This window comes from Ovis canadensis, chromosome 11 (assembly GCF_042477335.2).
Source record: "Ovis canadensis isolate MfBH-ARS-UI-01 breed Bighorn chromosome 11, ARS-UI_OviCan_v2, whole genome shotgun sequence".
NCBI classification, from domain to species: domain Eukaryota; kingdom Metazoa; phylum Chordata; class Mammalia; order Artiodactyla; family Bovidae; genus Ovis; species Ovis canadensis.
Window position 1 is genome coordinate 47903661 of NC_091255.1, and position 12629 is coordinate 47916289.

The following is a 12629-nucleotide window of genomic DNA, read 5'->3' on the forward strand; positions in this document are numbered from 1 at the left end:
GGCAGAGCCTAGCCCGTCCTTGTCTCCCAGCTCCTGGTCCCCTCTGCTCTGGGGTCCCAGAGAGGTAGGCACCCCTGACTGACCGCGCCCCCACCCCTGCAGAAGCGGTACCGTGCTGTGTACGACTACAGTGCTGCCGACGAGGACGAGGTCTCCTTCCAAGATGGGGACACCATTGTCAACGTGCAGCAGATCGACGACGGCTGGATGTACGGGACCGTGGAGCGCACCGGTGACACGGGGATGCTGCCAGCCAACTACGTGGAGGCCATCTGAGCCCGCCGGGCACCGCCCGCCCCATCCGTCTTCAGTGCATTCCACAGCATCGCGTCTGTCCTGGGCGTGACCTGTCCACCCTTCGGTGTCTCTGTTTTTTAAATTCTGCGACAGCTTGTTTATCCTCCCCTTCTTCCAGCTTCTTTTGCCAACCGAAGCCTTGTTCTGCCATTTTCGCGGCGCCCCTTCTGGCAGGTTTTCCCCTTGACCAACTTCTTGGTTTTCTCTCTGGATGGAACACGTGTGAACCGCTCTGTGGGAGGCCAAGGCCTGTGGGGATGGTCTGGGTGGGTGACCCGTTGGCTCCCAGGCCTCTGCCTTCTCTCTTTTCTGCCCCCTCAGCCCCTCCTACCCACCTCCTCCGACATCCAAACATTCCAGGACTGGGGTGAGCCCCAGGACTCCCAGAGGAGGGGCTCCACACATTCCCAGGAGTGGGACCCTGCTGCCCGTGCCCTGGGATAGGGATGGGGGTGGGGAGGGTGCTCCTGTTGTGCCAGTGAGATGGGCTCTGTCTCTGCTTCTCAAAGATGGGGCTGCCGGCCCTCCAAGAGGTCCCCTCACCACCTCCTCCCGCTCAAGGTTGACAGAGGCGGGTAGAGTACCTGCTTTGGAATTCATTCATCCTCCCCCACATGATTCCTTTTCACACTGTGATTTCACTCTCCTGCTCACCTGGGCCTGGTGTGGACGAGGAGCTAGACGCTCAGCTTGGGTCCGGGTCTCACCTTTCTGCTTTAGGGACAGCTGCAGGAAAGAGGGGAATGGGGTGTTCTCTTCGCAGCCCTTTTCTCTCCCTCCCACTGAGTCTCCGGGGTCCCTGGCTTGCCTCCTCCTGAAAGATGGGGCAAGGAAGCCTCAGGCCTCTCGGCTGTGCAGCCCAGCCCCTGAGACCTGGTTAGACGGGCCGCTCCTCCTGGGAAGGCAGCTTGGGGCCTTCCATGGCCTCCGGCCACCCCACACCACCTGATCTGACCCCAGGGGGACTGGACTGGGCGAAGCCATAGCCCGCTCTGTATCTCCACAACTTCCTCGAGGGGGAAGGAGTGGGTGTCTGCAGATGTCTGTGACAGGCGAGTGAGAGTGCGAGCGTGAGAGAAGCGGGCAGGGTGTGGGCTTTCAGGAGGGTGCACAGAGGGGAGGTCCTTGAGGGCGAGAAGTTCCTTATGTTTTCTTTGGAATGAGAATCCTTCCTTTCCTTCTCTCCCTGAATGGAGGAAGCCCACCACCCCCCCTTTCCAAAGTGCAGAAGTGAGGAGGGGGTGTGTACTTGGTGGGGGCTGATAATGGGGCCTGTAGCTTGCTGGTGGAAGGGGGAGAGGAGAGACTTCATGACTCCAGGCAGATACCTTCCCCCATCTCTGTGTCTTGGGCTATAGAATAGGGCCCGGGGGACCTGTGTCACCTACGCTGTGTTCCCCCCTCTTCCTGCCCCCAGCTCGCTCGTCTACCTAAAGCCTCCCTGAAGTAAGGGGAGAGGGTCCCAGGGCTTACAAAACTGGAAGCGCAGACCCGGGTTGAGGAAGGGAAAGATGGTGCTATCTCCAAGTCCCTTCTTCACTCTTGGGTGGCTGTGACCACCCTTGCCTGATTTTATGCATCTCTGGGCTTTCCTGTCACCTTCTGGGTCTCCCCCTTCATCCACTGACTCAGGCCCTACGGTTGACATCTTTGCATCCTTGTGCCTTGCAGGAGAGGGAGGGGCCTGCAGGCATGTTTAACATCTAGTCCTCACTGCTTGTGAGTTGACTTGGGAATATTTACCCCTGATCAGAGGCTTGAGCCCCTGCCTGACCGATCCTTTTCCCTCCTTGGCCACAGCCACGGTGAGGGCGGGTGGAGAGTCTTATATTGGGCAGTGTGGGGGATGAGGGAAGCAGAGAAGGAACAATTTTGGGAGCCGTGGGCAGGCACTAGTCCGTTCTATTTCCTCTTAATCTCAAAGCACAATGTGGATTCTGGGACCAAAGGTCAGAGAGACATATCCTGTTGGAGAACCTGTGGTTGGCAGGGAAGTGAGAGGCTGGGAGGAGGGCTGGGGAGCAAGAAGTAGCCTGTTTTCGTTCAGCCTAATTTTTCTTCCAAAACAAGGCAAGCCAGCCACTGGAATCTTGCTGCCAGCCCTTGGTTCCTTCCATCCTAAAAATAGGGGACCTTTTCTCACACACCCCCAGAGAGAGGAGGGACTATTCACACTGGTGCTGAGGGACCTAGGGGCTGCTGAGAGTCCTTATTCCCTTCCAGAATCATCCATCCCCAGCAGAGCGCAGAACCTGAGGGCTGGGCCGAGTCCCTGGTCTTGTCCTACAGTTCACAGAGGGTTGTTTTTTGTTTTTAGCCAATCTAATCCCAGGAAAGAAGATGCAGCAAGGCTAGAATGTGAATATAACTTTAGTGGACCAATAATAAAATGCAAGGAGCCCAATGGTGAGAAAAGTGAATTCTCTCAATATCACTTCCTGTTTTCTTCCTCATGTCCCTCCAGGGAAAAACTACTTTATTGCTTAATTTCTGCCTTTTCCCCCTTACATATGCACTTTGGGGCCTTTTTTTTTTTTTTTTAATAGCTGGAAAAAAAATACCACCCCACAAACCTGTATTTAAAAAGAAATAGAAATGATCACGTGAAATTTGCCTCTGTCCAAACATTTCATCTGTGTGTGTGTGTGCGTGCGTGTGTGTGTGTGTGTGAAGCCGTCCGTTCATCTTTTTATATGGGGTGGTCGTCTTTTCTTGGTCTGTTTTGGTCCCCTCCCTCGTGGGCTTGTGCTTGGGATCAAATCTTTCTGGCCTGTTAATGATTCTGAACATTTGACTTGGACCACAAGTGAATCTTTCTCCTGGTGACTCAAATAAAAGTATAATTTTTACCTGCGGACTTGGCTTGCTCTCTCTGGTCCTGAGGTGGTGTGTGTGTGTGTCCTGTCTCCTTGGGGGCATTTTAGACACACTTTTATCCCCCTTTGACTTTATGAACAGCCCTATGAAAGAAGTAACTGCTTGATATCCATCTTACAGATGGGGTTTCCTGAAGCCCAGAAAGGCAGTGGTTTGGTGGGAGTCACACCAGCTAGTGGCTGGGCCGGAGGTCTTAGGACCCCAGTGTGATGCTCCTGGCCTCCTGCCATGACCTTGACAGGAGCCCTGCACCCACACACTTGTATCTCCCAGGCTCAGTTCTTTGCTCCAGGTGCACTGGGTCTGAACTTTGACCAGGTCAGGCAGCCCGCCTCCCCTTTTCTGCTGGGTTGGGACAAGAAGGTGGCAGAGAAGGAATCCAGATCCTTCGTCCGCAGCTTGGGGCCACCAGTCAACCCCGTGCTGTGGCCTTGTGGAGAGGGGCGTTCTTCACTCTGGGCACAGAATTCAGGCTTCCCCTGGCTTCAGGATAGCAGCAGGGTGGAGAGGAAAAGGGCTTTCCCCAAAGTGAGAGTCTTTGTGATCAGATGACACGGCTGCTCCGAGCAGCTGAGCAGCGCTGGGTGGGATAATTACAGATGGTACTGACACCTGCTCCCCCTCTGACACCATGGGCGGCTTAATGTGTCCCCCGAAGCAGGCAATGAGTTGGCAAATCTTGCCTCCATTGGCCTGCCTCCTGTTTGCTGCAGAGCTGTAGCCCCCTCTCCCCAGGAGGCTTCATTCATTCCCCTTTTCGGGACAGTCTGCTTGGGAGGGAACCAGTGCCAAGTCTCCACTCCCAACTCATAAGACACTCTTGCCCTGCCTCCCTGTGCGAACCTACGCGAGCAGTTTCCTGACTCCCTTCTAAAGCAGCCTGAGTTCCTGAGGCTTAGCATGACGAAGCAGCTGCTGCTGCCCTGGTCCTGTGCCCCTCAAAGGAGCTAGTTAGCGTGGAGCCAAGGACACTAGGCCAGAGGTGTCACAGGGAATTTGCTTTTGTTTTTTAATTTAATAGGAAATCAGGCAAAAGGCATAATAAAAACAAGAAGGCATAACTACCCACCACCCAGCTTAAACTATGAAATATCAATTCTCCTTTCCCCTCAGAAAAAGCAACTTGAAATATATGAAAAAGGTATATATGTACAACTGAATCACTTTGCTGTACGGCAGAAATTAACACAAAATTGTGAATCAACTCTACTTCAATAAAAAAAAATAAAAGTCACTTGAATTGCATTTCTAAACACTTAACTGCACATGGATGGGCCTGACCCAGAGTTCTGTAGTGCCCTCTCTGGGTATAACACTGCAATGAGCACTGAAGAGGATATAAGAGAGGATAAGGATGTGGGAAATGACCACAAAGAGATAAGGAATGGTTGGAGGAGAGGCCTCTGATGCTCACACTGTAATAGGAAGGATCTGTGCAAAATGTTCGGAGAAGGCAATGGCACCCCACTCCAGTACTCTTGCCTGGAAAATCCCATGGATGGAGGAGCCTGGTAGGCTGCAGTCCATGGGGTTGCTAAGAGTTGGACACGACTGAGCGACTTCAGTTTCACTTTTCACTTTCATGCACTGGAGAAGGAAATGGCAACCCACTCCAGTGTTCTTGCCTGGAGAATCCCAGGGGTGGGGGAGCCTGGTGGGCAGCCGTCTATGGGGTCGCCCAGAGTCGAACACGACTGAAATGACTTAGCAACAGCAGCAGTGCAAAATGTTGCAAGCTGAGAAGCCCAGGTGGGCCTGGGAGGGGATTTCAGATTAACAGGGTGGGCCGGTCTGGGGCGAGAGAAGAATGTGGATTCCGGAGTGGACAAGCCTAGTTTTGAATTGGTCTCTGGCCTTTCCAATGAAACATTAGGCAGGTTACTGATCATCTCTGAGCCTCATCTATAAAAGACTTGCAGGGAGGTTGAAATTACACCACGTGCAATATCTGACACAATATAGGAATCCCGTAAGTCTCAGCTCCATCCCTCTGGGATGCCATCTGAAACACACGTGAGACCTTTGTCCTTGTCCCTCCATAACCTGACTCTACCACGTGCCAATGGCCCGCCCAGCCCCCAACCATCATTTTGAATTCCTTTGCCAAGGATTCATGAGAGGAAAGAGTGAGAAGAAAAGCACTCAGGAGATGTCATTCCTTGGGCACCTGGATACAGGTCAGATCTCTTCCCTACTTCCATAATATTCAGACTCCATTTAGATACAAAGGGTAGGATTGGGTTCCTGGGGAGAAATTGAGCCTCTCCATTTCTGCCTGGTCTAAATCCAGCAGTTCCTTGGTTACCCGCTCCCGAGCTTTCTGATTGGTTGGCGAAGGAAGGGGGCGCGGGGGCGGATAGTAAGCTGCCGATGGAGCCGCAGTATCCCTTAGTCTCTAGCCCTGGGAGGGGGAGGGGGAAAGGAAGGCTAAGCTGTAGAGGGAAGGGGGAGCCATTTCTCTCCACTGGCTGCAGTCTTCGTGCTCACATTTCCCCGGAATCCGGAGGCGTCCTCGGCCAAGGACTCCACAATGCTGGATATTTTCATCCTGATGTTCTTTGCCATCATAGGCCTGGTCATTCTGTCCTACATTATCTATCTGCTCTAGGGACCCGAAACGGCGGCGTGGAGCCCGCAGATCAGGGGGGAAGGATGAAGCTGACTGGCCGAGCATCCTGCTTGCTGACGCACCGGTAGATTTTTGCTTCTGGTCATTATTTCGGGTATTGATTCAAAAACAAAATTACAAGGGATCTTGTTTTCCTATTTTTTTTTTTTCTCAGACGCATTGATGTAGCATTTCCCAGACCACTCTGAAAAGAATAAGAAATGCCAACTTCTTTCTTTGAGACATAATTTAAAATAATGATTTTTAAAATGAAAATAAAGCCCATAATCAAAGGATTCTTAGGTAGAATGGGTTGGGAGTGGTGTGCATGGTGGGAGGGACTATTATTTCCTAGTTTTTTCTTCAAGTTAGGTGCTCAAACTCCACTTTGTCCATTTTATCCTGGTAATTAAAGGTTAAAAACATCTTTATATGTCAGTAGAGTGGCTTACAATTATGCTGGCATAATTGCATTAATTAACTAGTAACTCATTCTAACTTGAGGATGAGATACCAAATGAAATTTACTTGGGAGTGGGATTTAGGGGAGATGTCAATTCTTCCCCTACTGTGGGGCTTGGCCGAGAGAGGAACTCCCAGTGTCAGGAGCTGATACCTTCGTATTCCCATCTGAGCCTTGCTTTTTCTGGGTTTCCCACAGCTCCTGGATTCCAGTCCAACAAGAGGCCTCTTATCAACAGAAATCCTGCTGCCCAGCAGACCTCTTCTAAAGCTTTCCGGATATGGTTAACCCGTCAAGCAAGGGACTCTTTAGAGTTCAGAGGCAGAAGCACTCGGCTGGGACATCAGGAATTCACGGGCATGGCTGGCAACTGCAGTGTGCATTTAAGCTATAGATGGAGGATGTTGAGAAAGAGCTAAAATGTAGACTCATTAAAGTTCCCATGGAGAACTGCTCAAAAATTTATTTGATAGCCTTCCCTTAGGTCTTAATTGCAACTTCATATTAAGCTAAATGATGTTCTTTTCTTGCTCACATGAAGGGTGTTCCCTTGTAAGTCCAAGAGCATGTTGTCTATCTTCATTTATGAAGTAGTTGCTTTATCACTCACTGTCTTTAAAGATTGCACAATCTGGGTTTGTGTGGTTTCCGTGTCTCAATCTGTAGAAGGAACTTGTCGTTTGAGTTTCTAAGATTTATCTTCCCCACTCCATGCCCCTTGGGCTCCAGCTTCTCATTTAAAGAGAGCAACAGTTATACAGTCCTCATTCTTTCTGCATACCTGAATTATAAATTATTGAAACAAAATGGCTACACTGTTATTTGGGAAAAACTTCTCTCTTACCCTCAAATAAATGTGTTTGTTTCCTTTTTGTATTGCCAAATGTTCTCTTTCTAAAAAAACAAAAGCAAAAATCTTTCAACATTTCTCTGTCCGAGTTGAAGAAACCATATATTTGAGGGTCCAGAGTAGAGTTGGGCTCCAAATCTGTGGTATCTATTTCTTTGAAAAATCTGTCATGATTGTTCTACATTTGATTTTTCTTTCTGGCTTATAAATAAACAAGAAGAAGAGAGATTAGCCTAATAGTTTTATTTATAACATTATGTTCAATTTCCATGTTTTAAAAAGAAAATTGAGGAAGTATAATATACGTCACAACATCTGGCCAAGAAAAAACATCGTTCTAGGAACTTGTCTAGGCAACAAATTATGTGATCTTCAATAAGTCACTTAACCTTTGAAAGTCAAAGTAACCTCATGGAGTATACAGTCTAGGCCAGAATACTGGATGGGTAGCCATTCCCTTCTGCAGGGGATCTTCCCAGCCCAGAGACTGAGCCCAGGTCTCCCAAATTGCTGACAGATTCTTTACCAGCTGAGCCACCAGGGAAGCCCACTTAACCTTTGGGCTTCAGATTATTCTGATAAAAGAAATAGTTGGACTGGAAAATCGTTTATGAGCTTTTCCATTTCAAAATCCTATAATTCTAGAATGGGAATTCCATCTTTAAGAACAGAATTCCCACAAAACAAACTCTTTTATAGTTTACCAGGAGTCCACTTTTCTGCTCTCCCCAAATGACATTTTATAATGAAAACTCACCTGCAAAACTTTTTTTGGGTACCAACAGCCACATTGTGAGGAGAAAATGAAAATATTTATTTACCTCAAACATATATCAGCAATAATTTGCCTAAGCTGTTTAAGGAATATTAACAAGTACCATATGGGGTGGTATGTAGCAAAATGAGGTAAGCTGAGAGATATACTAATGGGAGAAGAATGGCTCTGAACATTAATAAATTCAGGGATGATCTTCAGTTATCTGGAGTCTTTGATGTAACATTTCCCACTAAAACGTTCCTCGGCATAACCTGTGTTTCAAACTAAACTTTGTACTTCACGTCAAGAGATCAGCTCTAGGTCCTTTCCTAGGTAAGCAGGGCAAGTGTCAATATTTTGGAGTGGTCCAAATTACACAGTTAATTATGGTAATGCAGATCTTCATGGTATATATATAGTCTCTAAACAGGCTCCCTCTTAAGTCTTTTATGAGGTCAAGGCTCTTCAGTCTGTATCCATATCGTTTCAGTTGTGTCAGAATCCTTGCAACCCTATGGGCTATAACCCGCCAGACTCCTCTGTCTGCGGGGATTCTCCAGGCAAGAATACTGGAGTGGGTTGCCATGCCCTCCTCCAGGGGTCTTCCCAACTCAGGGATCAAACCCGCGTCTCTTATGTCTCCTGCATTGGCAGGCAGGTTCTTTACCACGAGGGCCACCTGGGAAGGCCATACAAAGTTGATATGACTAATCAAAGCAGTGAAAACAGTCAGCCTATTTCAGTTATACACCAGTGATACTGGGCACAATATAAAGACAGATCATATTTTCAATAACTTGCAAAATATAATGGTTTTAAAAAATAATTACATTTTGGAAGAAATTCTATGACTTTGTGCCCATATCCATGCTATGTCAGTTTATAACTTGAGTTTTCCTGTGCTCATTTCGGTAAAAGTTTTCTAAATTTCACATCTAAATTATTTGTGTATTGTCATCCTAAAATAATAAAACACTGCAAAAATTACTTTTGTAAAATAAAGTTTTCTTTAGATCTTATAAATCTGGGCCATAGGGCAATCATATCCTATAAAAATGGGGTTGAATATTTACTACATATCAATGTAGTAAAAATATCTCTAAATAATGCAGATAACTTAAAAAATTAATTGGTATAAAATTGGCATAAAATTAATTGGCTAAAAATCATATTAATACTTGCTTTCTTGATTAAAAAAATAAGGGGTTTAGGTAGAAAATAATGTATTTTATGTTAGGAGAAAGAGAAAATATTTTAGGAAACAGTTAAACAATGGGAAGATATTAATAAGTTGGAACCACCTAAAACTCATTGGGTATTTTTTATAAGAAATCCAATCCAAACTTTCTGAGTTTGAAACTTGGCATGCCATGATCTATTAAATCTCAGAAAATTTGTTTTCTTTTAAAAGGCTTAAATTAGCATAGTTCAAACTTTAAAATCCCTTAAAAGTATCACTTTAGGGCTTCCCTGGGGGCTCAGGGAAAGAATCTGCCTGCCAGTGCAAGAGACATGGGTTTGATCCCTGGTCCGAGAAGATCCCACATGCCAAGGAGCAACTGGGCTTATGTGCCTCAACTATTGAGCCTGTGCTCTGGAGCCCGGGAACCACAACTACTGAGCCTACGCACCGCAACTACTGAGGCCCTTACACCATAAAGCCCGTGCTCCACAACAGAGAAGCCACCGCGGGGAGAAGCCACCGCGGGGAGAAGCCACCGCGGGGAGAAGCCACCGCGGGGAGAAGCCACCGCGGGGAGAAGCCACCGCGGGGAGAAGCCACCGCGGGGAGAAGCCACCGCGGGGAGAAGCCACCGCGGGGAGAAGCCTGTGCACTGCAACAAAGTGTGGTCCCTTGCGCGCTGCAACTAGAGAAAAAGCCCACTTAGGAACCAAGACCCAGCACAGCCAAAAATAAATGAAACTGAATTTTTAAAAAGCACCATTTTAACTTTACATTATCTTTTAGAAATGAGAATTTCCCTTAATAAAATACTTAAGCATAAAGTGGGAAAATTGTCTTTGTAAACTATATGCTATGGCTTTATCACAGACCAAATGTTTAAGCCTAGAATGGCCTTTTCTAAGTTAGCTTTGCTTCCATATATTTTAAGTAAAAAATAAAATCAAAGTCATATATAAAGCGAGAGACAGAAAAAAATCATTGACACAATTTCCATTATAAACTAAAAAACAACTGCTAAGGCAGACACATTTTTTAGAAATATTTAAGAATTTCTTTGTTTTAAAAAACACTGTGGTGTGCTCAGAGCAGGGGCCCTGAAGAAATGGCTTACTGTTTACAACACACCCAACAGGAATCTGGGTTCATTGTGACAGGAGACACAAAATATGTGGCCTTTCCGTGAACAAGTACCCAACACATGTAAAAAAAAAAAAAATAAATAAATAAAAAAAAAATAAAAAAAAATATAAAAAAAAAAAAATAAAAATAAAAAAAAAAAATAAAAAAAAAAATAAAAAAATAAAAAACACTGTAAGAGCTTATCATAGGAAACTGCAGGTAATGCACAATAATCACATATTTTGTTGTTTGAAACTGATATTAAACTATGACAACTGCAATTGTAGTATTTTAGCAGTAATTTGAATATCAATTGCTTGGGAGTGAATTAAACAGCAAATAGTATAGAATACTGTTCTGCTTATAGATTTATTATTCAAGAGTTGTTGCTAATAAATGAATTTATACACTAAAATGTTAAGCATAAAACACATAAATAAATATATAGTATATAGCTAATTGAAGCATTATTTTGTATTAAGACACTTAGTTTTTTGATCATGGTAGAGCTATAATTAACAACTTAAATAAAAATAAGTTCTTCCACATGAAATAATTTAAAGGAATTACATAACAAATATTTTATAATAACTATATATGGAGTATAATCTTTAAAATTAGTGAATCATATTGTACACCTGTAATTTATATAATGTTATACATCAACTTAAAACATTTAATTTTTAAAATAAAAAAAATTTTAAGGCATTACATGCTCAGTGGTTTGCATAAAGACAAACTCTGAACAAGAAATGTTTCTAATTGTATTTTATTAACATTAATAAATAAAATTTAGCAAATATGTATAGACAGTTCACCATAAATACAATACTTTAACAATGAATATTTTTCAGTTTTGTGCACTTTTAAGAAAGCAGTGATCTTAGAAAATCTACAATTATTAATCTTATTAAATGTAAAAAATTTTCAAGGGATAAACTAAGTTGTTTTTTTTTTAAGTCTAGTTACTTGAGGAATTTTCTGGAGTTGTATTTGCTTTCTTGATGGAAAAAATGTGTTCCTAGTCCTCTGGGACGTTTTTTTTTAAAGACGTTTTTTAGAAAAGACTGTCCAATACAGCTGCCTGTCGGGTCACCTTTCCTATATAGTGATGTCTCAATAAGCCAAGGAGCATATGTCCATCACCTGATCTCGTACAGCTTTCAGAGCTGCCTGCTAGTGGAACTGGTAAAGGAGTCCTAATGCTAGTATGGTATCAAATAACAAAACAAGTTTTCGTGGGAAAATTGTGCTTTTATCCTTTACAGTATTGACATGCAAATCTGTAATCATATGCTGCTGCTGCTGCTAAGTCACTTCAGTCGTGTCTGACTCTGTGTGACCCCAGAGACGGCAGCACACCAGGCTCCGCCGTCCCTGGGATTCTCCAGGCAAGAACACTGGAGTGGGTTGCTATTTCCTTCTCCAATGCATTAAAGTGAAAAGTGAAAGTGAAGTCGCTCAGTCGTGTCCGACCCTCAGTGACCCCATGGACTGCAGCCTTCCAGGCCCCTCCACCCATGGGATTTTCCAGGCAAGAGTACTGGAGTGGAGTGCCATTGCCTTCTCCATGTAATCATATAATTGAGTAGTATTCACTTAGGCAATTAACTCTTGAGTAATCAGTGCACAAAGAGGCTCAGGTTTGCTTTTTATTGACATAATGTGGTTTTTCCAGTTACACCTTTTACTGGGCACCTCATGCTTGTTCTAATCTCCAAGGGTGAATAATTATCCTGGCAATAAAATATCTTGTTATTAACAGAACTGGAAGCACCAACTAAGCCATGAAGGGATGGATAAAGTATGAAATCAGGTGCGAGTTGTTCTTGTTATGGAGAGCCACCTGACAGAACAGTTGCTTGAGCTTCCTGAGTGGCTTTCCAAGTACAGTATGTACTACATTGTGAAGATGATAAAGTTGAGGGGTCAGCACAGCATGCGAAGGAATTATCTAAAAAAGTATTAATGATAAAAGTTCTATAGTTTCATAAGGCACAGAGTATTTCTCACAAGATAGAAACTTTAGTCTCTAAGAAAATGAGTGTCATTAGATTGTTATTAGTGTTATTGTGGTGTGATGTCTGTGTTTAGAAACAATAGTAAAGATAAATATGATGATGTTTTGTTAAGTTTGTCTTCTAGTGGAAATAAAAACCATCCTATAAATCAAGCTCAAAAGAGACTGAGGAAATCATTATCAAAAGAGGAAAAAGCTAGAAACCCAGGTTAATCTCATAGTTTAGAAAGAGGTACAGGATAAATTATCTGACCTGTTGACAATTTACATCATTATTTTATCATGACTGTTCTAGAGTGGGTTAGAAGTGGACAGACAGTCCCCCACTGTTTTTAGGCTATTCATTTTGCAAATGCTCCCTTTCTATAGTGATATGACTGCCTCTACCATCACTTAACCATCAATACTATCGATAATAATACATACTTTTGAAAGTTAATTTCCCACTTTAA

General features: G+C 44.3%; 1 protein-coding gene, 1 long non-coding RNA gene and 1 other non-coding gene across 5 annotated transcripts in view; all 3 read left to right on the top strand.

Annotated features, from left to right (window-relative positions):
• The window catches only part of LASP1 (LIM and SH3 protein 1), a 40888-nt gene extending 37737 nt beyond the window's left edge, over positions 1-3151 (top strand). For both annotated transcript variants that reach the window (XM_069603703.1, XM_070292544.1), the window contains one exon: positions 103-3151. In XM_069603703.1, coding sequence (XP_069459804.1) covers positions 103-276 — 174 coding nt within the window. In that variant the 3' untranslated portion in view covers positions 277-3151. The remainder of the gene's footprint in view (positions 1-102) is intronic.
• A 1468-nt stretch (positions 3152-4619) lies between these two features.
• Positions 4620-7326, top strand: LOC138447568 (uncharacterized). 2 transcript variants are annotated; one of them, XR_011259894.1, is made up of 3 exons: positions 4620-5351; positions 5783-5867; positions 6444-7326. It is a non-coding gene; the product is annotated as an uncharacterized lncRNA (long non-coding RNA). The 2 variants fall into 2 exon arrangements; XR_011259893.1 differs by lacking the exon at positions 4620-5351 and having other exon boundaries at positions 5578-5867.
• Positions 7327-10109: 2783 nt separating this feature from the next.
• Positions 10110-10238, top strand: LOC138415580 (small nucleolar RNA SNORA11). Its single transcript, XR_011247329.1, has one exon. It is a non-coding gene; the product is annotated as a small nucleolar RNA SNORA11 (small nucleolar RNA).
• The last annotated feature ends 2391 nt before the right edge of the window (positions 10239-12629 follow it).